This window comes from Lepisosteus oculatus, chromosome 10, assembly GCF_040954835.1.
Source record: "Lepisosteus oculatus isolate fLepOcu1 chromosome 10, fLepOcu1.hap2, whole genome shotgun sequence".
Taxonomy (NCBI): Eukaryota; Metazoa; Chordata; class Actinopteri; order Semionotiformes; family Lepisosteidae; genus Lepisosteus; species Lepisosteus oculatus.
Window position 1 is genome coordinate 15,606,897 of NC_090705.1, and position 26,289 is coordinate 15,633,185.

The following is a 26,289-nucleotide window of genomic DNA, read 5'->3' on the forward strand; positions in this document are numbered from 1 at the left end:
TGAGTTCAAACATTCGAGACAGTTTTCATGTCTGCTGTGGTCGGAAGGTGATGTTTAACAAATATTCCTCACAAAGAGGTGTTGATTTATAACACAGTTGTGGAGGTCTGTTTCTCCAAGCACACCAAAACACAATCCTGTTGCTGTCAGAGGTAAGCATGTGCCCAATTCAAAATCTGTTTCAGTTTTAGTCCAGATATACTGTAAAATGACTCTGTGGCAAACTCAGACTGCTTTGTGTCTTTTGCATCTTTTTTGAAGAAAAAAATATGCTCACCCTTATAATACGGGTTCTGACCCCCTGACCCATCATTTCATTCCAGTGGTTTACTTCTGCATTAAGAGGGTAATCTGTTAAAACACCCAAGAGTTTCCGGGACATCTTTCTTAGGGACTCAATAGGTGGGTTCAGAAGTGGAATTTAGTCAAAACTGAGATGATAAACAATTTGAGGTTTCAGTGTATAGTCTTCCCATCAACAGACTTCTGCGCTGTCCTAAGACAAATGCTATCATGTTCTGCCAAACAACACAGGAGGGGAATCGCTACCTTTTCTATAAGAATGTCTTGGAAGAGCTGTCCACTAGAGTGTGCTCAAGCTATCGCCGCTGTCTGATCAACAAACATTTGACATTCCTCAGATTCTAGAGCAGGTCAGGATCAAAGGACAGCACACACCCTGTGGTAAAAGTTACTCACAGCCATCAGTGTCTTTAGCTTGCAGGTCACCACTCCTATCAGGGAACAAGCAGCTGCTCCAAAGCTAAAGGTCATTTTACAACTCAACCAAACACCCCTCCCATCTCCACAAGAGCTATCCTGTCCCAGCCCAGAGAGTGAAAGGAAAACACCCTCCTCCCTATTTGTAACTGTTGTTGGTGCTTAAAATACACAGCATTTATCATTTTCTGCTACAAAAACCTTCATGCAATTCTTGATTTTTCAGCTGCCTATATAAGTAAAAACTCAGAAGAGTACTCAGAAGAGGTGACACCAGCAGCTAATCTGTTCATCTGCCATGGATATCAGGGAACATATGAAAGAGGCTCTTGTATCAAATGTTTCATGCAGAACGTTTAGCCCAATATCAGCTCTGTACATGAATTGCAAAATTCAAATGTTTCTTTGCACAGTCTCAACAGAACGCTTTCTCTCAAAGTAAATATTCACTGTGAACACTGTTGAGCTGGGTTTTAAAAATTTAAAAGCAAAATTCTATCCGTATTTGGAAAAATTGCAGGCAGAATCTATTCAAGAAACTCTAAACTAGACTAATGTGATGCAAAAAATTACACCGTATACTGTATGTACAACTGCTCAAAACAGTTTCTTAAAATAAAAAAACACAAATGCACAGACTCCCTGAAAAACACTAGTTCTTTGTGGAACAGAGCACACCTCCTACAACCACATGGTGACAGTCTTGAGTGTTTCCTAGGTGCTGTGGCTTTAGAGCTGAGTGAATCTCAGCCTGGTCTGCATGGGTGGCTCAGGAACACGGCCAGGCCAAGAGTGGGAGCTGCTCTGGGCTAAAGAGCACAGCAGACAAAGAGCTCTGACTGAGGCTTTTCACATTCGAAAGGGAATAAATACGGAAGGCCCACAGTTATTTCATATCACATTCGGTGAACAAAACACAAGGCACCAATGTGAGAAATAAATGCAAAGACAGTTTTTACACAGACAGGACATGTTGTGTAGACAGGGGTGCAGGGGTCTTTCCAAACTAGGCATGACGATATGACAGAATCACCGGGGGAGAGGAAGTGATGGCGTGACAGAATCACTGGGGTAGAGGAAGTGTGACAGAATCACTGGGGGAGAGGAAGTGGTGGTGTGACAGAATCACTGGGGGAGAGGAAGTGTGACAGAATCACTGGGGGAGAGGAAGTGTGATAGAATCACCGGAATAGAGGAAGTGACGATATGACAGAATCACTGGGGTAGAGGAAGTGTGACAAAATCACTGGGGAAGAGGAAGTGATGGTGTGACAGAATCACTGGGGTAGAGGAAGTGTGACAGAATCACCAGAGTAGAGGAAGTCACGATATGACAGACTCACTGGAGTACAGGAAGTGATGGTGTGACAGAATCACTGGAGTACAGGAAGTGTTGGTGTGACTTGTTTCCAACCCAGAGTAAAGATTAAGCAGTTCTTACACCTTGAGGTTGAAGGAGGATTCTTCTCATGAGATGCTGAGAAAACAATTTGACTGCAAACCTCACACCCTACTGGAATCTACTGGAGTATTATAAAACTATTTACCCACATGAAACACAAATCACCTCTGCCAGCTGTGCCAGGAACTGTTGAAATGTTCAAATATAAAAACACTAAATTTCTATTCTTTGACTTGCCTGACATAATATTTGACATTACTAACTATATTATGTATCACATATATGGACAGAACAGCTATTAGAACGGAGTGGACCAGGCGTGAGGCTGAAATGAAGTAACCCATCCTCCACCGACTGATTCTTTCACCTAGGCTGGTTCGATGGAGACAAAACTTGATGCTAAACAAAGGTCTTGACTGTTTGGTCATTAAAAATTCCACAACACTGTTAACAAAAGAAGGGTTATTAACACTGATGTCCTGGCTGAAATTCACTACAGGCCCCTAATGCCTCTGCTCTCCTCCTGATCTGCCATGCTGTGGGGCTGCAGGTGCAGAGGAGCTGTTGCCTGTCACCCAGGTGGGGCTGAACTTCATTGGTTTATTAACAGGGTCTCCTCCTACTGTTCATGCCATGCAATTACTTTATTATTATCTCCTTGGCATCATATGCAACACTTCAAGTTGGCGATTTCATCCCAAAAGATAACAGGTTATTTTTTTAAGCCATTAGCTTCAAATCCTTCACACACATTAGGGTCATGCGCCTTAAGAATCGTGCCTTTCGAAGGGGGTTAACTCGAACACAGAATGCATGTCACACAGTACAAAACAAGCAATTAGCTCACTGCAAGCACTTTCCAAGAGCACATACAGTGTGAGGAGGAGAGTCGCCCACGGAACTCATGCTGCACGTATCTGGAACAAAGCCATTGTAAATGCCACTTCGAACAAGCAAACCCCATGAGCACACTGAGACTTTTCTTCCATACATCCTTAGACTCCAAACATGTTCCTCATTCACAACACCGAGTTCTTTTCATCTCCCCAAAAGGCAGAAGAAAGCACCCCCTTGTTTGGTCCTCACAAAGTCCACTTGTCCTGGTCTGTACAAGCACAGAAATGACACCTGACCTGTCAAAGGACAAAGCAAAAATACTGACGATGCTAAATGAATCATGGCTGCAATTATCCATTATTGAAGAACTACCTGGCATCCAAGTAAAATGAAGTAAATTCAAACCCACCTGAAAGGTTCCCTATAAAGAGAAGATGCTCAATGTACCACAGGACACAAGCGGAGTCTTGCAAAAAAAGCAGAAAAGGTACAAACTACAACACACCTTTGTGTCTTGAAGACTGTATTCTGTATAGCAGTTACTTTATGTGAATCCACATAATTACTGTGTAAAATAAACAAGGAAGACATGTTGTGGATTTTGCTTTAATTTTATTAACAGGGTCTAACTGTGCTAAAAAGCAAAATATTTGGCTAAAAAATAAAACTTCTCTTTAGAAGAAGACACTTCTTTTAAAAAGAAAACTCATAAATGAGCAGAGTGAAAAAACAACAAGGTATAATTACAAACACATTCATAACCGTTAGATTTACATACACGTTTCTACAGCGTTTGTGTTATTCGGGGAAGTGGGATCCTATTTGTTTCATTAGAGAGCTCTCAGCCAGTTAATTGGTAATATATAAACAATGGATGTTTTTCTCTCAAGGTGATTGCTAATTAGATTTGCTAGATTAGAACTGCAAACTGATGTCTTATGTTTTCTGGAGAATTGGCTTCCTGAAACTGATACAACCAATCGTAATTTGAACACGTTCATTTAATATAAATTTATGTATATGTGCATAATCCGTAACTGTACTACAGTGTACCAAAACGTTTTCACATACTATATGATCTATAAAGAAAACCAAAAGAAAAACCAACTATTTTTTACATTCTCCCTGCTTGAAGAAGTCAAAAGCTTTGCAGATAATTTAGGTTTGTTGAAACTCAGTCTGAATGGGCATAAATGTCTTGGCTCTCTCTCATCTGAACAAACTGAATCAGCTCCTGTCAGGGCACCAGACAAAGGACACTGCCAGTGCTGGAGTTGTGAGCCATTCTGAAAAACACTGGCAGGAGACCTGAGCCCCATGAAGGACACATGGCCTTTTCTAGAGATTCCAGAGGTTTGAGGCTTTCTGAGAGCTGGCTTGACTTAAATAAAATGTGTGTTTATTACAGAGGCCCATGAGCGATCAGCCGCCTTAAATGAAAACATAGACAACACATTTGCAGAAGCCCTTGAATGCTAAACAAAACACACTACTGAGGATAGTACAATATTTTTTTACAAACATTCTCTGTTTGAAAGAGTTTGCTTGTTTTAAACTTTACTTATTACCATTAATAATAAATTATCCTGTGATGTGTTAAGAGAGGAGTAGCTTGAAGGTGGGCGGGGTGGAAGAGTCTGCACACATCTCCTCATGCTTCCCTGTGTGCGGAGACAGTGTTTCTAGTGGCAGGTAGAGACGCAAAAAAGCGTTTTTATGGCTGGGAATATTAAAAAATTAGAAATAATCGCCGATTCTGAATTTCAAAAGATAAATACAAAATGGATCAGTTGTAACATTAGCTGAAAATAGAAATAGAATAGAAACAGAATAGATTCAGCACTGGCATAACTGTCATAAAACAAAACCTCTAAACTGTCGCTACCCCCTGCCACTAAACATCAATCACAAAAAGGGAGTCTAGCACAGTCGTGTGTGCTCTCACCCATGTGCACAATCCAAGAAAGGAAATCCTTCAGAGAATGTTGGTGTTCTTTAATAAAAGAGCACTGTTATTTCATCCAGTAAAGCAAACTCTTCAGACCTAATGAGCTCCTTTGTCTCCTGCAACACAGCAAACAGACACTGGCCACTATAACCATAAAGCACTTTGAGCATAGTAAGGTACAACAGGAAGGAGTTGATGCCATCCGCTCTCACTGTTTTCCTTGCTTCACGCTTTGTGTGGTTGTTGGGATATAACCTAGCTAAAACCACTGCTTAGATCCCCTCGAATAGCAAATAGGTCAGATGACCTGTTTTCTTATGAATACAATTGTCTACTAGTGTATCAGAGACGCTTGAAAACAAACTGCCTCCAGAAGAGCAGTCTCCTTAGAGTCCATGTGCTCTGTCCACTGCCCAGTTCCACACTGCAAAAGCTGGAAAACACACGAGGGTTGTCCTTGCCAAGAATCTGACTGGATCCACAAACTTGCTATGCGAATGGCTCAGTAGCCATCTGTTGCAAACCCTCCAGGATCACCGCTCAAGTATTTTTCTATAGCCTTCGATCAACCCGAGATCATGTTTAGCTTCAGGATCGATTACTGAATAGGTTGATATCCGAGCGTGCAAGTCCACGCAATCTGGGAGCTAGCTGGTGCCCTCTCTTTTTTAACAAGCAGCGCCTGCAGAGCCGTCGTTTCGGCTAATTCGGGGGAGTCTTATTCCTTTTCTTCCTTTTTAATTCGGGAAGACGCATCCCTGGTATCTTGGAAGAACAGAACAATATAAAAAGCAATGAAACAGCAAGGTGGGTGGCAGATAGATCACATGACTGTACTAATTACAGATTTTCAGTGGCTTTCAGATTCTAAAAAAACTGCAGTATTGAGGTGTCATTTTCACAGTTGTGTAATGCATTGGAAAGGAGAACAGTAGAATCTATGCACTGGATTTATTCATTCATCCACCCACCCCTGCTGCTTACAACATCTGAATCAAGACCTACAGTATATGCAAGGCCCATTATGTGTTACATATTTAGATTTGTACTAAAAACAAAAGCTTATTTTTCCTGCAAGTTTGTTTACTGTTTATCACTGCTCAAATCACAGCAGTTTCCTAAACAGTTTTCCTGTAGGAACAGAAAAGCCTTTCATGGTTTCTTCCTGACTCACAGCTTCTATCCTGTCATACGATGCAAATTGCAAGAAGTTACAGAGTGATATTTTAATTAATGAGGGCATTTTCCCTGCAGCCCTACAGCAAAGAGGGTGTAGGGGAAGTTGATTGCTTAGATGCCTTTACCCTGGGAAGCCAGGGCAGGGCTGAGAGATACAGTACCAGCTCACACAATGATTGCAATCCAAGCCACACAGGTGACACCCTGACCTGCGCCTACTGTTTGCCTGTTGCAGTTCTGTGCTTGTAACTGCTATAGGTGGACGTAATAAACCTACTGCGGGAGTACTGCGAAAAGGCAGTCAAAGCAGCAGAGCTCAAAATTGAAGCTCTCCCACCCCACCCCCCCCCCGTGTATGCCCGAACCATCAGGAGAATCCTACTGAACATTTCGCCTCGCTGTCAACAAAAAGAGCTGGACAACATTTTAATTTCGTTGGGGTGCAGCAAGCGCCAGCGCTGGAAAGACCAGCTGTCAGGCAGCTCCAAAAGAGAACTGGTGAACCGCAGTTCCCAAGGGCACGGCCATGAACACACAGCCTGCGGTGCTCAGGCGTAATGAACATGGATATGTAGTTTTGAAAGGAGACTTCTATCAGGCCATCTGTATATTTATTGTGTATAGGAGGGATGAGCAGCTCAAGTCATCAAAGGCCAATGTCTATAGATTAGACAGCTGTTATTTTAATTTGTAACATACACTTACCCAATAAACTAACATAATTAGTTTAATTAGGTAATTATATTCAGGGACAGACCTAGTGGACTGGAACTGTCCATCTCTGGTATACAGTTGTATTACAACAGAATGTCCTGCAGCATTTTAGCTCTGTTCATGCACAAAGACTGCTAATGAAACTATTACCAGATCAAATGAACACTGTAAAAAGGTAATTCTAATTTTCCAACAAAGTGTTACAGTAAATCATTTGAGATACAATATTGCTATTAGTTTTGTAGTATGAATCACACTTTCAAGTTCAATTAAGGAACTGTTTGAATGAAGAATACACATTTTGAAACATGTAGTTACCATATCACTGTGACCCCTCAACATGTATTCACAGATACTGTACTCACAGCTCTCATGTGCATTTACATTACATTCTTTCACAGAACCCTAAGGATTTAGTGATTGGACATGCTGACTCATCACCATCCTCCTTCAGACAATGAGGGGAAGCAATAAAACTTCATTTAAATAAAGAAAAACAGGGCTCAAATTGTTACAAAGGTACAGCTAGACCTGTTTTAAAATACTGTGAACAATTGTAATCCCCATGTTACAAAAAAGGATTACTGCTCTGGAACTGTCATGAGGGGACTTGGTAACACACATACTCAAAAATCTGAAACATAATGATAACCCAAAATACTTTTTCCTGTGTCAACAATGGAAAATGAATGAGAACTCACAAGAGGAAACTAAGGGGAAGAGCACTAAACACAGTGGACAGGAGGCAGTGTTTTACACAGAGGGTGGTGGGTGCCTGGAATAAGCTATTTGTCCACATTGTTAAAGCTGACCAGGGATTAATTAAAGGGAAATGCAACACTATTTTCATATTTCGGGGTTAGAAAGAATCAGCATTGATGAGTGCATTTCAAACTGCAATAAAAGTCAAATGTACACTGTAACATGAAAAACCTTAAAATAAATTAAATTTTCAGGTATGCGCATTGCCATGTTCTGTGATTCAGAACAAGGGAACAGAATTTCCATTCACGTATTGCAGCCCTATTGTAAACAAACAGGCTTGTGAATACTTCTCTTTTAAGCCAATAGGAATATTGCTTTCGATTTTGAGAAGGTTTTACCAACACATACTACTTGTTAACTCTGCATGCAGATCACATTGGAACATTTCTGCAGTGAAAAGTCTGCTGCACAACCTGTACTCATTCACTTGTACATCTTATTACCTTAGGCATTACAGTGACTAGTGAGCAGGAAGGGCCACATCTCGTCGCAATTCCAGGGAATTTGCAACATGTGAGCTTGCAACAACATGGCGTCTTATAGAACTTTCACAAAGTTCACAATTTTGTGCTTAATTTGAAATGTGTATTTTTTTCTCTAATGGCAATGAATTAATTTTGTTACCGAGATTTAATAACTGGTCTGAGGAATTGAAACTGCCGTTCCCCTTTAAGACACTGGAATGCTGGAATCAGTGCTGATCCACAAAATTCCAGCAAACGGACAATGACACAACCATTTAGGACTAATCGATCTCATCCCATCAACCACACGCTTGCCACTCGCTCCTACCTGCGATGCGGATGACGGCCCTCTCCGCAGGGTCCAGCACAGTGCCGTTGCCGGACGTGGATTTGGAGCGCTTGGTCCTCTGGTGCTTGGCCAGGTTCCAGGGCAGGGTGTCCCCTGGGGTGGGCGAGCTGCTCTTCTCACTGGAGCTCTCCTCCTCCAGCGACACCTGCCTCTCCTTCCTCCCAGACATCGCCCTCTGCGCCGGGAACAACACAATAGGAGAGGTCAGGAACAGATGTGAAGGCAGCGGTGAAGAACCCGCTCTTGTTCTGGCCTGAGGTCTCCACCAGGGCTGATGAGCTGTTGTCATTTCCACATTAGTTGGTGCAAACACGTGCCCCAAGCCCTAATAAAGGCACAAGGGAGGTGCACCTTCAAATCTTCAAATGGGAGAATACTTCATTTTCAACTTGAGCTCCACGGCCTTAGGAGGACCAGATATTCAGGCTAGGAGCACCCAGTACAGAAAACAACAGCCATGGATGCTGGAAACAAACCCTTTGGCTACTGTGTGTTGCGTACTTCACTGGATCCTTCATGTAACAGCTTCAATGGGATCCTTCACTGAGTTAGTAGTACACAAATGATACAGAAACAATATTTATAAGACAGACAAATATAAACAGGTTTAACAACTTTCTGACAAACTGCCAACTAAATTGGCGACAGACAGATGCAATCGGCACAACTTTGAGGTGAATGGGACAATAAAGAAACATCAGAGAGAGGATAGCGTTCACCCAGAAAGCAAAGGAAGATGGTATTTCGCTCAGTGTAAACTTCAGATGATTCAAAAACCTCTGCCGACTCCTTGAAACTACCACGCAACCTTTGTCTGACTCATCAGGAGCTGTCCTGAAGTACAGTTTTAGACTATGTAATTCCTCAAGCCTTTCCAACCTAATAGGTTTGTGCATGAAACTTTTCCTCAAATTGTATCTCTTCAAATTCACTAAAAACAAATCTACCTCACAGCCATATTAGTTACATGTATCTTTGGAGTGAAGGACAAGCAGGCAAGCAGATGAACTGTCTGTGCTGCTATAAACCACTTAGAAACATCTTGAAACCTTTAAAGATTAATCCATCATTAAAATGTACAGTACAGTACATTGGCAGGTTGCTAACAGAGTAAACTGGCTGGACTCTTGGCTCCCTTGATCTGCCTCAGTGACTGATCTCCATGACAGTGCAGACATAGACCTCAGTCCTATTTCTCCAGCAACAACCTCCAGCTACAAAATGCTAAGAAGCTTCAGTAACATTAGTTCTGGCACTAGCATTGGGCTGAACCCCACAGTAGCTTTGTGTGTGTGGTACACAGATTTCAGCCTGCCTAATTCAAACCACTGTTTATACTCTTTTGGTTTTTCTGGAAAATCTGTTGTAAAAAACATTTGCTGTTCATGAACACTCCAGATCTTGCCAGATCCAGTCTTTCCCCAAACTACATTTTTCCTTTCTGTATCTCAGGATATTGAGATTATTTTGCCCTGCATGATTAACTACAATTTAATAATGAATACATAAAAAATCCTGAACTTCACTTCTTGCAATTTAAATTAGTTTCCATTAAATACCATGTTTTTTGGAGTGTAGTATTGAGTCACCGACAAGCCACCAAGCAGACTTTCCAGAAAGAACACTGCTGGTTCTGATAACTTTGACTCCCAAGGGGGACATGAAGAATGAATTAAATGCTGTGATCAGTTTTGGCTTTGGCCCAATTACAACGACACCATTTTAATTTTCCAAATAAAATTTAATTCACTACTGGCAATCTGGGATACATCAAAAACAGCACCTCACTCAGAGCAAAGCAAAGTACTATTGTACTGTACAATAAGGACACTAAACCTTTCCATTTACCTTGTAATTTAACAATTATAAAATATTTCAGAACTACATTTATATTACTATATTTTATATTAGGCTTTTTACATTCATGAATTGAATATCATGTTCATTAAAAAGCAAAGCAGATTCAATTAAATATATATATATGATAATTGATTGGTTATCCCTAGTAAAAGGCAAAGAGCCAAGCTTCTAAATTTGCATTTCTGATCTTCTAACAGCAAAACCTGAAAAGCCAGTTTCTTATGAGCATCAGCAAATACAAGTACTCTCTTAATGACATCTACTGAAATCAATAAACTTCTCCAAGAGCTGCTTTAGCAAGAAGGCACAAAGCAGCCAGCATTTCCCAATCACAAATGTCAAACTTTGATTGAGTTTTATCTATCCCAGACCTGCATGAGGAAACAGGGAGAAACAGGCCTCATGATCAATAGCTCTAGTAAATCCAGTCAATACAACAAAATCAATTGGAAGTGATTAGGCTTCACTCTGAGGAGGCAAGAGAGAAGCAAGTCAGTTTTCTGTAGACGCATGTGTGGAGAAAAGACAGAGGGAGGTTTGAGTTTGTATTCAAAACGACAATTGCAAAGACAGTGGCCATGCTGTCCGACCATTTTTGTAGCCAAGGTTTAAACTTCCTGTGCAACAGAAAAAAATGCTACAATCCTGAAATTCAAAAATGGAAGATAAAGCCTATCTGTGCAAATCACAAAAGCTTGGAAAAATCTTAGGTCCCCTGCCAGACAGTGTTCCCAGCAAATATGGATTCAGTAACTGCTATTTCATACTTTGAAATCAATAGAAAAAGAAGGTTTACCAAGGCTTACATAGAATACAACACTTCCCATGCCATCCTTCATAGCACAGGTCTGACAGGACAAGCCTTAGAGGTGGATGTTGGCTAAGAATGACAAGGCCCCAGCCACCACCCTGACCTACTATGGAATAATATCACTTCTGCCAGCTTCTGTTTTTATAGGTCTTCCATTGACTGGATTAAGCAGAGGGGATTGGTCCCCAAAGAGAGACAGGAAGAATGTAATATCTTAGGTCCCATCTACATTCATCACTTTCCCTAAAGAGTCCATTTTCAATTGTTAAGCACTTTGCATGTTTCTTTACTTCACCAAACAAACTGAATGATTTCATGTTTCAAAGGCTATGGGTAATACTGCTAGAAAATACTAGGTGTTCTGCATTCATCAGTCACAGAATGCTCCAGACACATACTGTAGTACTAATTTATGAAATGCAACAAAATGCGTTTGCATTGAGCTTACATTTTACTGCCTGTCCAGAAACTAGAAAGGACTGTTATATGACCCGTTTAGAATTCTTACTTGTTCTTTCAAGAAAATGTATGTAATTTCTAATTTGTTAAAGCTTCTTGAACTTGCTGTTATATGACTCACTGTGATTGCTACGGAAGCTCCAGAAGTTATTGGAGGCTATATAATGATCCTGCACAGGGAGGCACCGAGCTCAGTTATTCAGTTAACCATTATGGTTGTTACTAAAAAATGACCAGCCTACTGAAATAACAGTGCTAGTGTGAGTTACACAAAGCAGCTCTGTGAGGACACAGAGCAAATCATTTTTGAGTTAGGGTTAAAAACGTTAGGGAATTTACAGCAGTTATTCAGTGAAACAATGTGACTTTTTCATGCAGTCTGTCACAACCTGCTGCAGCTACATACATGTTGGCAATAAACTTTATGTAGGGGCAGACATGTAGAGTTTTCGGAGTCAGAAATTACCTGTCCTGTTTGGAATTGCAAACACCAGCAACAGCCTGGAAGAGCAGAGCACAGCGTACACATTCCTCAAAAGCATATCCATCCCTAAGCCAGTGGATCTTAACCTGCAGAGCACGCAGCCAGAGGGTTCGAGACATGCTAGATTTTTTTAGAAGGTAAAGCATTGAAAACACAAATTAAGCACAGGCAGGTAATTACGGTATAACTATGTTACTTCAAACCAAGGTATTTAAAGGTAACCTTTAAAAAAATCTTTTTTTTTCTCATATTCTTCATTTTACAAGAACAGTAAAACAATTTTGTCTCCTTCATTCTATAGTTTTGATATATCTTACATTTGAAGAACTGACCTGCTTCAATGATTTTTGACAAGGGGTATAATCTCAAACATAGTTTAAGACCCAAAGGGATGCAGGCTGCTGTAATGGTTAAGAACTACGGTCCTACGGTTCTATGAATTGGCTTCATTACTCTGCTCTCCTCCCCACTGATAGCTGATGTGTGGTGAGCGTTCTGGCGCACTATGGCTGCCGTCGCATCATCCAGGTGGATGCTGCACATTGGTGGTGGTGGAGGGGAGTCCCCATTACCTGTAAAGCGCTTTGAGTGGAGTGTCCAGAAAAGCGCTATATAAGTGTAAGTAATTAAAATTAATTAAGCCTTGTGCCACATTTTTTCACTGCCACACCAGAACACACACAAAACTGGGAAAACAGCTGCAATTCATAATGTGGTGTCTCCCAGGTAATAGAGGGGCTGAGTGCGGCTTCTCCAACCTCCACCTGCCCAAACCCCAGCAGCTTCCTCCCAGCATGCCCAAGACATTTACGAACCATCAGAATTTCGCCCAGGGGACCTGTGGAGGAGGTATATGCTTTAAGCCACACCCTTGACATTCTTCCGCAAACAGCAGGCATGTCTTGGCTTAGTAAAGAAGTGAACGGTGGTGCCCTGAGTGCTTGTGGTCAGTAATCCTGATATTCACCTGAAAGAGGGGGCACTTGTAGTAGAGGCTCTGAAGGAATCAGGACCCAGATCCTCAGGAGAGTCAGGACTGGAGCCCCAATTGCCCTACCCAGTGTTATCAGATCTTGACACAAGACCGGAAACTGGGTGGAAGCCTCAGATTAGACATCCAAAATTGATAAATGTCTCATTTATTTCTCCCTTTCCAAAGACAAACAAATAGGAAAAGCAGCGTACAATTAATAAAATCGTCAAGTGAAATGATTAAAAAGCTGTCTTATTTTGTCAATAGGAGAATGTTAGAAGCACGAGCAGGCTTCTCAGTGACGGGGGTGAATCAGCTCAGAGGGGAAGAGAGACTGGAACCAGGGGATGCACCGACACTGACCAGTGCGTCTGAAAGAGTCTCACTTCAAGACGATCCTGTCTGCGGAAACACCACGGCATGTTTACAATAATCTACATCAGGAAAAGGCAGTATCACGCATGTTTTTGTCGCCATCTTAAAAATAACATTAAATAGTGAGTAACTGGCGAGGCACTGGCCTGGCACGGAGAACGCAGGAAAAAACAGCACAGTCTCGGAAAAGGAGACTGAAAACAATACATAATAAAATAACAGAAACAAAGGTAATGAACGACTTGATGGTCACATAGCAACCAACTGAACTAACAAACGTACAGCCTACCTAGTTCTCACTCTTTAAAGGTTTTCAATCTTGTGACAACCTTCTGGAAGGATTTATGTCACCAGCTATAAGTAAAAAGTGAATATAACGTTGAGGTAGCTTGGTTATAGTAAGTACGTCAATGGCAGAAACATAACCAGTTTTACAGACATCACTCAGGTCATCAGAATGACCACACATAAGAACCTGAAATAACTGGACGGCTGAGCCAAATCCCACACAGGTGGCATAGTGGTCAATTTCACCAGTTTTATTTCGTTCATTTAGTTATTTCACTTCAAAGAATCACCTTGTAATTTTTCGTTCCAAATGCTGTTCAACCTTTTATTTCTTCCGCAATTGCGCTGAATATTAAATTACATTACCTGTGGCCTTTTAAAACTAGGCCACAGCTCCTACAGATCAGGCAAGACCTTTAAATCTCAAATATCATAGCGGAGCAAGGCCTTTCACAGATCCCAGAAGCAAGCTACAGCACCACTGCCTCATGTGCATCTATCTTAGGATCCAGGCACTATCCCCATACATGGTCTTTTTCTTAGTAAAAGAAAAGCATAATAAAAGCAGGGCAATATTCAGACTCAGCCCATAACTCTGTTAGTTATCCACCATCAGAGCATCCTACAGGCTATAAATCGCCACATGTATTGTACGTGATGATGTCTTCCTACATCAGAGACGCTAAATGCCGAACAGACTAAGCAAAGTTTCAGGTACAGACGTAATCAGGTCAGCAATTCCCAGCAAGGCACCAGGTCTTGAAACTCCTCATGGCATCCCCACTGTGGCTGACTGCAGAAGGGAAATACAGGACTTGCATGAGTTGCAAGAGCGAGAGAACAGATATTCCTGAATCAAATAAAGGCAACAGTACATTTGTGTTGGACCTGAAAAGAACTATTCAAATTGTATTCCAATTCATATTTGATACACATCCCTACTGCCAATTCTTACTCATTATATTCCTACTACCACCACAATTCTTCCTAAAAGAACCTTCTTAGCCTCCTCCTTTCTCAAGTCATTAACACTTTTTGTATTGTAAGCATGTTTTACTTAAAATAAAAAGAAAGATAAATCATAGTTGACAAGTATGCTATCTGGGTATTGTAAGTGTTTAGCAGCTTGTTATGGAGAACACACAAAAACACAGGCCTCATTCATTTTTAATATCTTCTCAAAATGTGGAACACCCAGGCTTTCCTGAGTTTAAATAGAATTGAACGGCAAAGACTAGTGCTGCTGAAGTCACTTACAGTCATGTTAAATACATTCACAAAACACGTCAAAATATTGCTTTCTTTTGTCCTTATTCTTTGCTGTTTGCAGGGACATAATAAACATTGTGTAGCATAGTTTTCCTTCTTATATATACTGCCTCCAAAGTTATGCGTTTAATATGGCTGAGTGTGTTTTAAGGTTTACTTTAGAACTTTAAAAACACATCAATAACAATAATATAGGAGATTGGTTTAGCAATGTGGTAGTAACTAGTAACTTTGTAAAAAGCAACTTTGCATGTGGCAGCAGAGTTTTATACCCTAAATACCCTAAAACACAGTTATAAAAGTTTTATTTTATGGTATTTCCCTGTGATTTAAGCCATACAGTGAATCTGACTCCCTAATTCTCATCAGAAGTGTTCTCAACTCTGAATCTTTTTCAGAGATACTCATCAGTCTCTGATTAATCTTGAAATGAAAAGGTCATAATGAATAGGAAATGAATAAAGCCTTCAATGTGCAAACATTATAAGCTATAATTCAGTGATGAGCTCACTGCAGCCATATAACAAAATTGTCCCAGTGACCAGAGGCTAATTCTAGTTCTCTTATTGAAGGGTGCTAGTGAATTGTAATTATCTGCTAAAGACTCAAGACACCACGTTCACTTGGCCTAAAAATCAGAAGATGACAACTGCCATCTTAGACACAACTAAAAGGAACTCATTATGGCAACAAAAGCAGTATTCAACTGGAAAACTGACACATGTGAAATAACTTTTGAACTCAAAATAATGAAAAATCTCAGAAATATTCTAAGCACTTTGAAAAAACACTTTTAAAGGAGTTATATAAAGTGAAGTTTATTATTCTAAAAATATTGTTAAAAAAATGCACTTGCTTGCCTTATCTATGGACCCAACAGACCAGCTTGTCTTGCTGAATGATTATCCTTCTGGGAGAAATTGGATGAAACTCTTTCCATTATTTCAACACATTCTAATTGTCTTCACCTATGCTAACTGAAAATGAATTGTCATTTTTTTTAAGAATACAAAAATATTGCACTATTTAAAAAAAGATTCCTTTGGTTTGGAAGCATTATCACATATATACAGTATAGTCTGTTAAATCTGAAAAAGATTTAAAAACTTCTCAAAAGCTTTTTTTGACACAATAAATAGACTTAACAATTATTTTTCTACTTCATCGTGCACAGACTTAATTTACTATTACTGATATCAGTGTGAATTAGGGCAGTTTTCACTGAAAAGTTCAATAAAGTAGGTATGCCTTTTAGTTTTCATAAAAATAGCATCACCAACATTACTAAATCTATTAATTGAATTAATAATTAACTTGTGTTTTATATCCTTTTTTTTAACTTTGAGCAATTGTTAGTATAACACATATATTTATAAAGATACTAAATTAAATAATGGAACAACAACTAACAAAGCAAGCAATATAATAAAAAGAATTGATTAAATGAAAAGGCTGAGATCAGAGCAGTCTCTGAAGCTGATGGATTCATTACCATTGTACAAACCGCTGGTAGTACAGCTTCGTAATAGACTTTAAACCTTTTCAATACACACTGGTGTACAAAGGAATAAACCTTTTAGTTCTGAAAGCTTTCCAATAAGTTTGTACGTTTCACAGATTCTGGATATTGTCCTTCAGATTTTAATTAATTTTTAAAATGCTCTGCATGTAGTCTCGAACTCTGCTGGCAAATCTGAAGGATAGTGCCCCCCTCCAGTCACTATACTGAGGCGATGGCGGGCATAATCACAAAATCAGTAATATAGTACATTCGTATAGCAAAGACAGAATGGGCATCTGTTCTGCTACAGCCAGAGTTGCACCCATTTGTGATCTGACACAAATTAAGGATGGAATTCCAGAATGCTGTGGTTTTAGTTCCCATTATAGATTTTTTTTTCCAATTTTGTTTATTAAATATTACAGAGCAGTCACAGCAGAGACATTAATGTTTACACTTTTTAAGAGATTAACAATGAACTTAAGAAAAATAAATGAAAAATGAAATTAAGGGAAAAAAGAGAATCAAAAAGACATTATATTATAGATATTTTAAAGTCTCGTTTCTAAAATTGTTTTACTGCATTATTTGCCAGTTGTTTTATTGGTAACAGGTCTTGGAGTGTAAGATATTAAGGTGACTTGCAAGCAGTTCGAACCCCCCACTACAAGGGCTGGCCTTTGAGTGTAGTGGGTTCGTTCACCTTGTGTCCTAGTATTGCAGGTCAGAGTACCTTTCTAGTACCTGGGATACAGTGTTTATGGATCTAGGATCTGGGATGCACACCTAAGAACACCTAACCATCACTCGGCAGACATGTGACAGGTAAATAACTTACACCAAAAGGCCAGGTACATATATGACACAGGGACAGTCGTGTTATTGTAAGAGTCACATCATGCACGTTGAGACCTTTTACATCTATGTGTTTTTTGAGGTGGTTGCGTCTCTTGGGTTTATGAAAACATACAAACAGTGGTTGAGATGAACAGAAACGGTTAAGCGGATGCCAGTCTAGATCAGTATTCTTGGTCCTGAAGGTCAGTTTGTTTTCAGGTTTTCCTGATCTCTTTAAAGGGGAACTGCAGTCCCAATTTCTCAGACCAGTTATTAATTAAATCTCGATAACAAAATAAATTATTTGGCATTATAGAAATATTTCACAAATTTCAAACTGAGCACAAAAATGTGAACTTTGTGAAAGTCCTGCAAGTCGCCATGTTGTCGCAAACTCGCATTAGAGTTCCTCCAAATTGCAACATGATGCTGCCCTTCCTGCTCACTAGTTTCTGAAATGACTAATGTAACGTGATGAATGAGCAAATAAGTACAGGTTGTGCAGCAGACATTTCACAGCAAAAATGCTATATTCTACATGCAAAGTTAACAATTTGTATTTATCAGCAAAACCATCTTAAAATTCGAAAGCAATATTTCTATTGGATTAAAAGAGACATATTTATTGCAAGCCTGCTTGTTTACAATGTTGTAGTGCTCCTTTACCTCACTGGACATTTTGGTTTGTTTTGTTTTGAAACACAGAACATAACGCTGGGCATACCTGGAAATGTTTATAAATTGGATGTTTTTCAAGTTGCTGTGTGCATTTTTGTTTATAATGCAGTTTGAAATGCACACATCAATGCTGGTTCTTTCTAACCCCGAAATATAAAAATAGCGTTGCAGTTCCCCTTTAAAACTCCACCACTTGGAGTACCGTGAAAAGTCACTTCATTTTGGTCCAATCCATGAATGGATTTTATTCATTAAGAATTGATGAGGACTTGGCTCATTAAGAATTGATTCGCAATTGAATCTGGGCAACCACACACAGGAACTGACCCTTCACGGCCACAACTAGACATCCCTCAATCATAGACTAAAATTAGACTTTTATTTTGGTAGAGTCAACACAAACATTAAGCACACAAAATCTAACTTCTTTTTTTAAATTTACCATCCTCTCACAAGTCATTTTTATATAAAAGTGTAGGATGAAGGGGAAATATTTCCTTGGCATACCAGAATAATTTCACAGGTCATTTAAGACTGACATGAATTATAAATGATTGTTTGATTAAGCACTGAACGTGACGTGACGTATATATGGAAGGCTTCTTCATGGAAGATTGGAAATCAGAACTGTGCTGTGCACAGCTCAGAAATCAGACTATCACACACATTAATCCAAGAAAACAGTAGTCAGAAATGGTAAGGATTTTATTATCTTTATAACATCTGAATGGTAGAAAACTCATCTCAGTTTTATACACTTAGGACAACTGCTGTCATGACAACATGTTGTAAAGTTGTAAAAAAACAGCAGAGGAGATAACAAATTAGTCCGTTTCAAATTACATCGCCTCTGCCTGTGAAACACCCTTGACAATTCTGAACTAAGACATTTTTGCATTTTAAATTCTAATCAAAATTATTTACTCTTGAGCTTCATATACTTATTGATTATAAAGATTTATTTTTATTTATTTTATGGAGTTTTCTGGGACGAAGCTGACACACTGCTGCAATTACCCATTCCAAAATAATTTACTATTTTCATCAAAAACAGTTATGCATTTCATTTTCGCTATATAAAGACAAGAACTTTTACATGTTTAAAAACCCTGTCCTCTTACACCAGGTACATTATTTCCTTATATTTTGATTCCTACAAAGAGCTGGGTAATTCATATGCATCTTTCCTGTTCTCCAGTTTTTGCTATTAGTGATATTTCTCCCATGCAAAATCATCCTATCCTCCCCACAGGGAACTCCCTTCGTTTGATCTCAAATCCTCCATTTTTTGTTTACAAGGATCTTGGATTGTTAGACTATCACAGCGTATTACAAACGTGTACCATTGCACTCCTGTAGAGATTACAGCAACTCCAGAGTCAGAGCCACATAGCACCACTCTCCACATAGGAGAGAATTCCACTATTCCAAAGGGCTGAGCCTCCCATTGGTGGATGACATTACCTGCATCAAGTGCCAAAGAAGTTACATTGCCCTGTTTCTATAGCAACTGTAGCAACTTCAGTGAATGACAGGCTTCAGCCCTGTCACCAGTTACGAATTATAAGTAGAGGTGTTTCCCCAACAGGGTTCAATCAAAGCCCTCCACAGGCACATCCAGCTTCACAGTCATGCAGTATGACTTCCCTGACAGTGAAGATTTCCACCACACTGAAAGGTCTGACCTCCTGTTGTAGGAGATTCAACATTATCCAGGTTCAGGGCAAGACATCACCTTCTGTAAATGAGCTAAGCTATACTAGCGGGATGAATGAGTTTGCTTTGTAGTTTTTCCATCAGCAAAAGGACAGTAAAGGATGAAGTAAAACATTACTGGGATAATGTGAAACAGCTAGCTGATCCTAAGGAAAAGACTGATTTAATGAATGTTTTACTGTCACTGTATATTATATTTAGATTCTCATATAATATAGTTTCTCATGAAGGTTTAATACTCAGATTACAGGCAGTATGCATTCATGGCATTTTCATGTTTAGATTTATTATCACAAACTCCAAGAGGTAACGAAATAAAGGTTAACTGGCATCATTTTTAGCTTATTAATTCACACTTTGTTAAATCTGTTTCCCCTCGTACATGTACCTAAGTGTGACCGCCGCGGTCCCGCACCGGTTCGTCCCCTCGCCATTCCACTCCGCAACACCTGGGTGAGAACCCGGGTCTCCGGCGTAATGCAACAGGGAACCAGCCGAGTGAGCTAAAGGAGACCTCCCCCAGCCCAGGCGGCTGAGGTCCCCGCTATGCGCAGGGAGGGCGATGATGTCACCGTGTCCGAACGAGCTCCGCTCATCAAGCCGCGAGCTTCTCACCCTGTATTCCCTCTCCAGGGTGCACAGTTAAAGCAAAGGGTTATTGGGAATGTGAAACATCTGCTTAGACCACCTACAAGCCTACACAGAGATTATGTTGCACGAGTCACAGACGCTTGCTCACCTAAAAATACTGCTGCTGGGCAGGACTCAACTTCAAATTCCAGAAGAATCATCTTAGCAAGTCCCCCAAGCTGCTCAAAGCATTTAACATCTAAACAGATCCCTTATAGCAACATTACCCCGTCCGCAAAAACGCATTCTTTCGTTTTTTATTTCAGAAATTTGGAATTAAGCTCCCCCAGTATGAGACTTGAGGAGGAGGTCCTCCAACATGCCCCCCTGACAGAGCTCAGCATGTGTTTGCTGACATCACTGCAGGCCTGCCAGGCATTGAGCACGTCTTGGGGGCCAGGAGTGCACCGAGAGCCCTGAAGACTGATGAACTCTCAGCCTGCATCCGTGGCACACTGCCTGGAGAATCCCAGTCACGGGCACCAGCTAGCAGTAGACACAGGCTGCCCCATGGAGCTCAACCTGCCCTCTTACCCCACCTCTGAGCTGGACCACTCAGGAGACAATTTTATGGTTCAGGCTTGTTCTGTTTCCCTTAGATCTGAAACTGGATTACATTCAATTCAGCTTTACATGACAACTGGAGACATGTACAACTATCTGCAATATAAAATCACACTCCACTGCTCATTCTATAAGTCAGCAAATTTTGCACACACTACAGAAATGTTGAAAAACCTATTTGTAAAATCAACTATTTCACCTGAGAATCAAGGTGGAACAGATCTTCCAAAATACACCACTCAATGCCTAACCTTGCATTAATCCTGGCCAGAACAGACTGTGTGTGCTATATGAGACGCTCTTAGCGCACAGCACTGGTGAGTACAGGATCTGGAGCTGGTCGACCTTTAATTCATGCAGAGTAGAATGAGCCCAACCCAATGACATGACCTCAAATACTCCAAAAAGAGAGAGAGAGCTGTGCTGGACTGCAGCAGAGATATCAGCATTTATGAAATAACACAAGCAGCGGGAAAATCGTATACTTCCTTTAGTTTAAAAAGATAAATGTGAGTTCTCTTTCTTTCTGAATACCTTTACTTTACTGTGACCCATAGAGAAAGCAATATTCATTGTCATAAAATGGGTGCTGTAGAGTTTGGGTTATTTCTACTGTCATAGTAATGCTTTCGAAAAACACAAAACACAAAATACCATATTGTTTCAACAATGAATGGTCAGAAAGCCAAAGCAAAGTATATACTGTACGCAACGCTCAAGCCACTCTGCCTGATGCAACGTGAACCAGTAGACTATGCCCAGGTGACAAACCCCTCCAGCCAGGAGAGAGTCAGAACAATAATCAGCCAGCATTGTGAGCCAAGTACAGCAACTGTGCAAACATAGGCCAGGCTAACAATACTTCAAGGAGCAGTTAGGTCAACTGTCAAAAACAAAATAGCATTCCTGTGTTTCCTTGGAGACAGATTGCTCAGCCGAAATCTCTCCCAGTGCCCTCAGGGATCAGAATGGTGAACCTCAGCAACACCTCAGGTAAAAGCAGCTGTTGCTCAGTCTAGTACTGTATAAAAATGATGCTGTTCACTTACTTCAGTATGACAGACACACCACAAAAGTTGCTGTATAGTGTAGCCTTCAGGAAAGGCAATCCAGAATTCAAAGTGTGACGACACAAGAGTAAGCCTGTTTTCTTGAAAGAGCCGCCTGACCCTAAAAGACTGGCATGGACTGATTACCTGAGTACCTGCTGAACAAAACAAAGTATGTGCCAATCGTCCCTATGGGTAGCATCCAAAAGGTTGTAGGAGAACACTGCCCACATTATCCACATCTTCCAAGAGTATCCCCTCCTTAAAAAGATCCCGGTCTGCTAATGGCACAGACTCTGTACACCTACATGTTGTTGATGGAAAACTGAAACATTTTGCTGAAGCAAAGCCGACTCCACCTTCCACAGTGCTGGTGAGTGCAGCAGGACTCTTAAATGTGCACTCCAAAGTAATGGCTATGAATGAAAGCATTCCTGAAATGTTCTGATGCCAGTGCAAGATGCCAGTGCCAGAAGGGCAGAATATTAGTTAAAGTCTGCTTGGATAACCCTTCCCTCATATTTCTACATTTCTGAGAAATGTTCTGTTAAGTCACTGGATAAGGCTCTAGTGACCATCAAGATCACACACTGTAGAACTTTGGGAACTAAATTGCTTTCTACAGCTGAATAAATTCAAAACTGCATTCTTTTGGACACGTTCAACATCTATCGTGCAAGAGTCCTGCGTCAACATTTGGTTTTTGAAATGAGAGTTACTTTGTCTCAAAGTTTTCTTATACCTACAGTAGCACTTGGTATTACTATGCGTTATCAAGAAATGTTAAATGCATCTGACACTTTTAAGTCCTTCAGCCTTGTCACACTACAAAGTGTTCACAGAAGTCCCGAGTTCGTTTTCGACACCAGTCTTCGTGGTTCGTAATGTGTGCCTTGCAAGTTTTCGATAACTATAAAAATACTGATTAATTTAAATACCTAAGTTGCGAACGTTTCACTTGAATGAAAACAGAACGTGCCCTTTTAAAATCAGTTTTCACAGATAAACTCAGTGATAGCGTTATCTAGTAATGTGTTTGCATGCAGCAGCTGATGTTCTTAAACTAGTCCATTTTTCTCTGACATGCTTCATCAGAATTGTTCGTCTATGAGCACTGGTTAAATTATTGTCAAGCACTTTTGTCACGGAACCAACATCTTTTTTTTTCCCTCTCGGTCTTTCTGGATTCCAGAGCGACCACACACAGAAATGCGCGTCCAAAAAAATTACATAACTGAGCAGAACATTATTCTATTTCAAAATCCACCTATTCATGGAAGCTTGCGAGGAGAAAACAGCATCTCTCTTTAGAAATCGCATTGCCGTATGCACCTGATCCTTGACAGGTAATGTACAGTATAAATCACGGGATGTCCCCTAGCACGATGATGACAATGACAACCAAGGTGCAGAAAAAATACGCTTTCCTTTGTGGCACCAGCTGGTCGTTTCTCACCTTTTCATTCAGAAACGTGATGTCTTTCGAAACACACACATTCCTATAACTGTGAGCCCTTAGAGCTCCTCACTGGATGCAGTGTCCACACGGAATTGAAACCTAAGCATAAATCACCTAAAGGAGACCGAAGAAAAATCAATGACAGAAAAATGTCTTGCCTTGTCGAAATCCTGCCTTGCAGCTCTTCTCGATCCTGTCAGAACACCATGGATGCCTTCTGTCCGATCGTCTGAATATCGCGTGCTGTTTCAGCCAAACCGATCAACTTGGTGAGGCTGTACGAGCCAGAAAGCCTGCAGATGCGTCCGGGGTTGGTAATGTTTAAATAGCCACTCCTATTCTGGAGGCAGGCTCGGAAAAAAGCTACCGAATTGCAGAAGCTGCAGTCTTAGCCGCTGGTTTTCTGTCTTTATTTTTTTTTTGGCCAACTCTCTGCCCAGCCTCGAAACAACCCCCTGCAATGAATTATTAACGGAGAGCAAAATTAAAATACCTGCGAGGCTTCATTCCGAAGCGCAGACTGGGCAGTTTGGAAATATATCTGTTCTCGACTGACGCGCTCCAGTCATCGCACACCAGCTACATTCGCAGCCTTTTTTACTGCCGTGGACTGAGCGCCCATTGCAATGCGGCGAATTTAACCTTTTACGTACCGGAGAATATTGCATGGATTTGTTTTCTTAATTTAATTGTTTTTTTGTAGTCTTTTTGAATTGCTGATGAAACGTATCCTGGCGTTATCGAACAGATTGAACTACGTAGAAGCAGGCCTGAAAACAAATCTCGTTGTGTTAATTTTTTTTAGTGAAACGTCCGGCTCATAAAATGAACTCCGACCTCAAACGGTTGATCGATTTGTAAAATAAACACCTAAGAATATATGGATGAGTTTCGACCTTGTTAGTGGTCTAAATAAGACTTTAGTAGTTCAGGTGGGTAGCTGCGTCAGCATGCGTAGGCTGCAAAGGAACAAGTAATAGGTGTATTCCATGGTGGAAAAAAAGAAGAGAACACCTTTCGGCCGTGGAGAACACCTGAAGAAGGGTCACCTGAGATCACGTGGACAAAGTCTATATCAAAGAAGCCTTTCTAATTTTCTAGCTACGCAGATTGTTTAAATATTTTCAATAGAGGCAAGTTGTGTGTTACCGCACCTCAGGTGAAAATAAGACCAATCAACACCCGTGACACCTCTGCCAACGTCTGAAGGGAAACATTAGATCTGTATATTTCTAAAATGGAGAAAACAGCATATAAAAATACACTGCAAAATACAGTATTTCACCGTTTAACAGAATGTGTGGCACACTCAAAGCATTTTTGTTCCATGTTGTTAGACATACTTCTTTTCAAAAGGGAAAAACACACTCACAAAGTTGCACAATGCAAATTGCCTAAAGGGAATCTCAAAATAGCATCCTGACAAATAGCATCTGTGATGTGCTAACTCCATTGCATTGTTGAATAATTACAAAATCATAAAAATTAGCATGATGGCAAAGGTTTCATTAATATTGTAAGGGCGGTGACGTCACCGCGCTTGTAAGCCGGCTCTCACAACCTGCAATGTCAGCCGTATGCGTTACAATATATATTTTTTCTTTAAACTGTAAAATCGGGTGGGCAGTATGACGTTGTGGTGGACACAGCTACTGTCTCACAGCTCCAGGGTCTTGGGTTCGAATCTGACCTTGGGTGACTGTTGTGTGTAGAGTTTGCATGTTCTCCCTGTGTTTGTGGATTTAGCTCCTCTAAGGTGTCCCTCTCCTTGAGAAGCATCAGTAGGACTCCTTCCTCAAGTTCTCTGCCCTGACTAGAGCAGCTCTCTACCACAGTCAGAGAGTACAGTAGATCAAAGCAAGCAAGAGAATAAAAGCTCTTTATAGAAGCTTCTGGTTCCACTTCGTATGTCATTAGAACAATTGGTTTATTTAATTAACCTACATCCAGCAAAGAGCCTTGAACATTCCCTATACTGATTACAATTTCATTTTACTCAAGTACCTCAGCAACAGACAGCCTTTTTCGACAGGTACTGCATACTAGAAAAAGGTTCACTTTTGCAAAGCATAAGAAAGCGAGAGGTCAAGGAATTTATTTGAATAATGTGCCTGGTAAGGATCAAACTAGGCAGATTTCTTCTTCAGTGTCACATATTGTAGCGAACAATGTGTGTTCCTTGTCATAGTCCTAGCAGTTATACCAACATGCAGAGAAGGAACACTGTAAAGAGAGAAAGGAACTACTGTTTTAAAACATGCAGATGATATCCAGGGCTAGCTATACTCTCTGAATATGAAGATGTGCACTATAATGACTGTAACTGAAAAATAGATGTTTCCAAGCACCTGAGCTTAGGGTACAGAGTAACCTAACTTTCCACAAATCACTCCACTCATCAAACTGCAATATTGTCAGTGTGGGTCTCAAGCTTGAAACAATGCTCTGACAATGCATACCCCACCAACATCTGCCCGCCCGCCCGCGCACACACGCACACACACACACCACCCCACAGGTTGGTACTCTGGGTGAGCTGGGCCGATTAATGATTAGCGAATTCAGACAGGGAAGTGTAAAAGCACACTTTTTGGCGATTCAAAAATCACTTTAAAAATTGTACAAATCGCAGCTGTGTTGGTGAGTCGTGCCTACTGTACACTTGATTAGGCTGGGGGGCTGCCTTCCTGCCAGCATGACTGACCGGGATAAGGAAGTACCTTCTTTACTGAGCTGCCTTATCTTTCCACCTTTGGACTCGCCGAGGACAGAGCAGTCACCAGCCAGCCTGTCCTTTTGTGTTTGTTCGGTTGAGATGGAAGTCACCCTGCTAAGTCTCTTTTCTCGTGTTTGCTTTTCTTTTTTTTAAAGGGTCCCTGGCTTATTTTCTATTCATTCATTATAAGATTTTAAAATGGTATTCTTGTGAAATATGTTCCTCTGCAGGTGAAGTCGGAA

General features: G+C 40.5%; 1 protein-coding gene across 1 annotated transcript in view; it reads right to left on the reverse strand.

Moving 5' to 3' along the window:
* The window catches only part of pleca (plectin a), a 296,093-nt gene extending 272,158 nt beyond the window's left edge, over window positions 1–23,935 (reverse strand). Inside the window, exons 1-2 of the mRNA XM_069195270.1 lie at window positions 23,490–23,935; window positions 8,358–8,553 (exon numbers count right to left, since the gene is read on the reverse strand). Of these exons, the coding sequence (XP_069051371.1) occupies window positions 8,358–8,547 (190 nt within the window). The 5' untranslated portion in view covers window positions 8,548–8,553; window positions 23,490–23,935. The remainder of the gene's footprint in view (window positions 1–8,357; window positions 8,554–23,489) is intronic.
* Window positions 23,936–26,289: the final 2,354 nt, after the last annotated feature.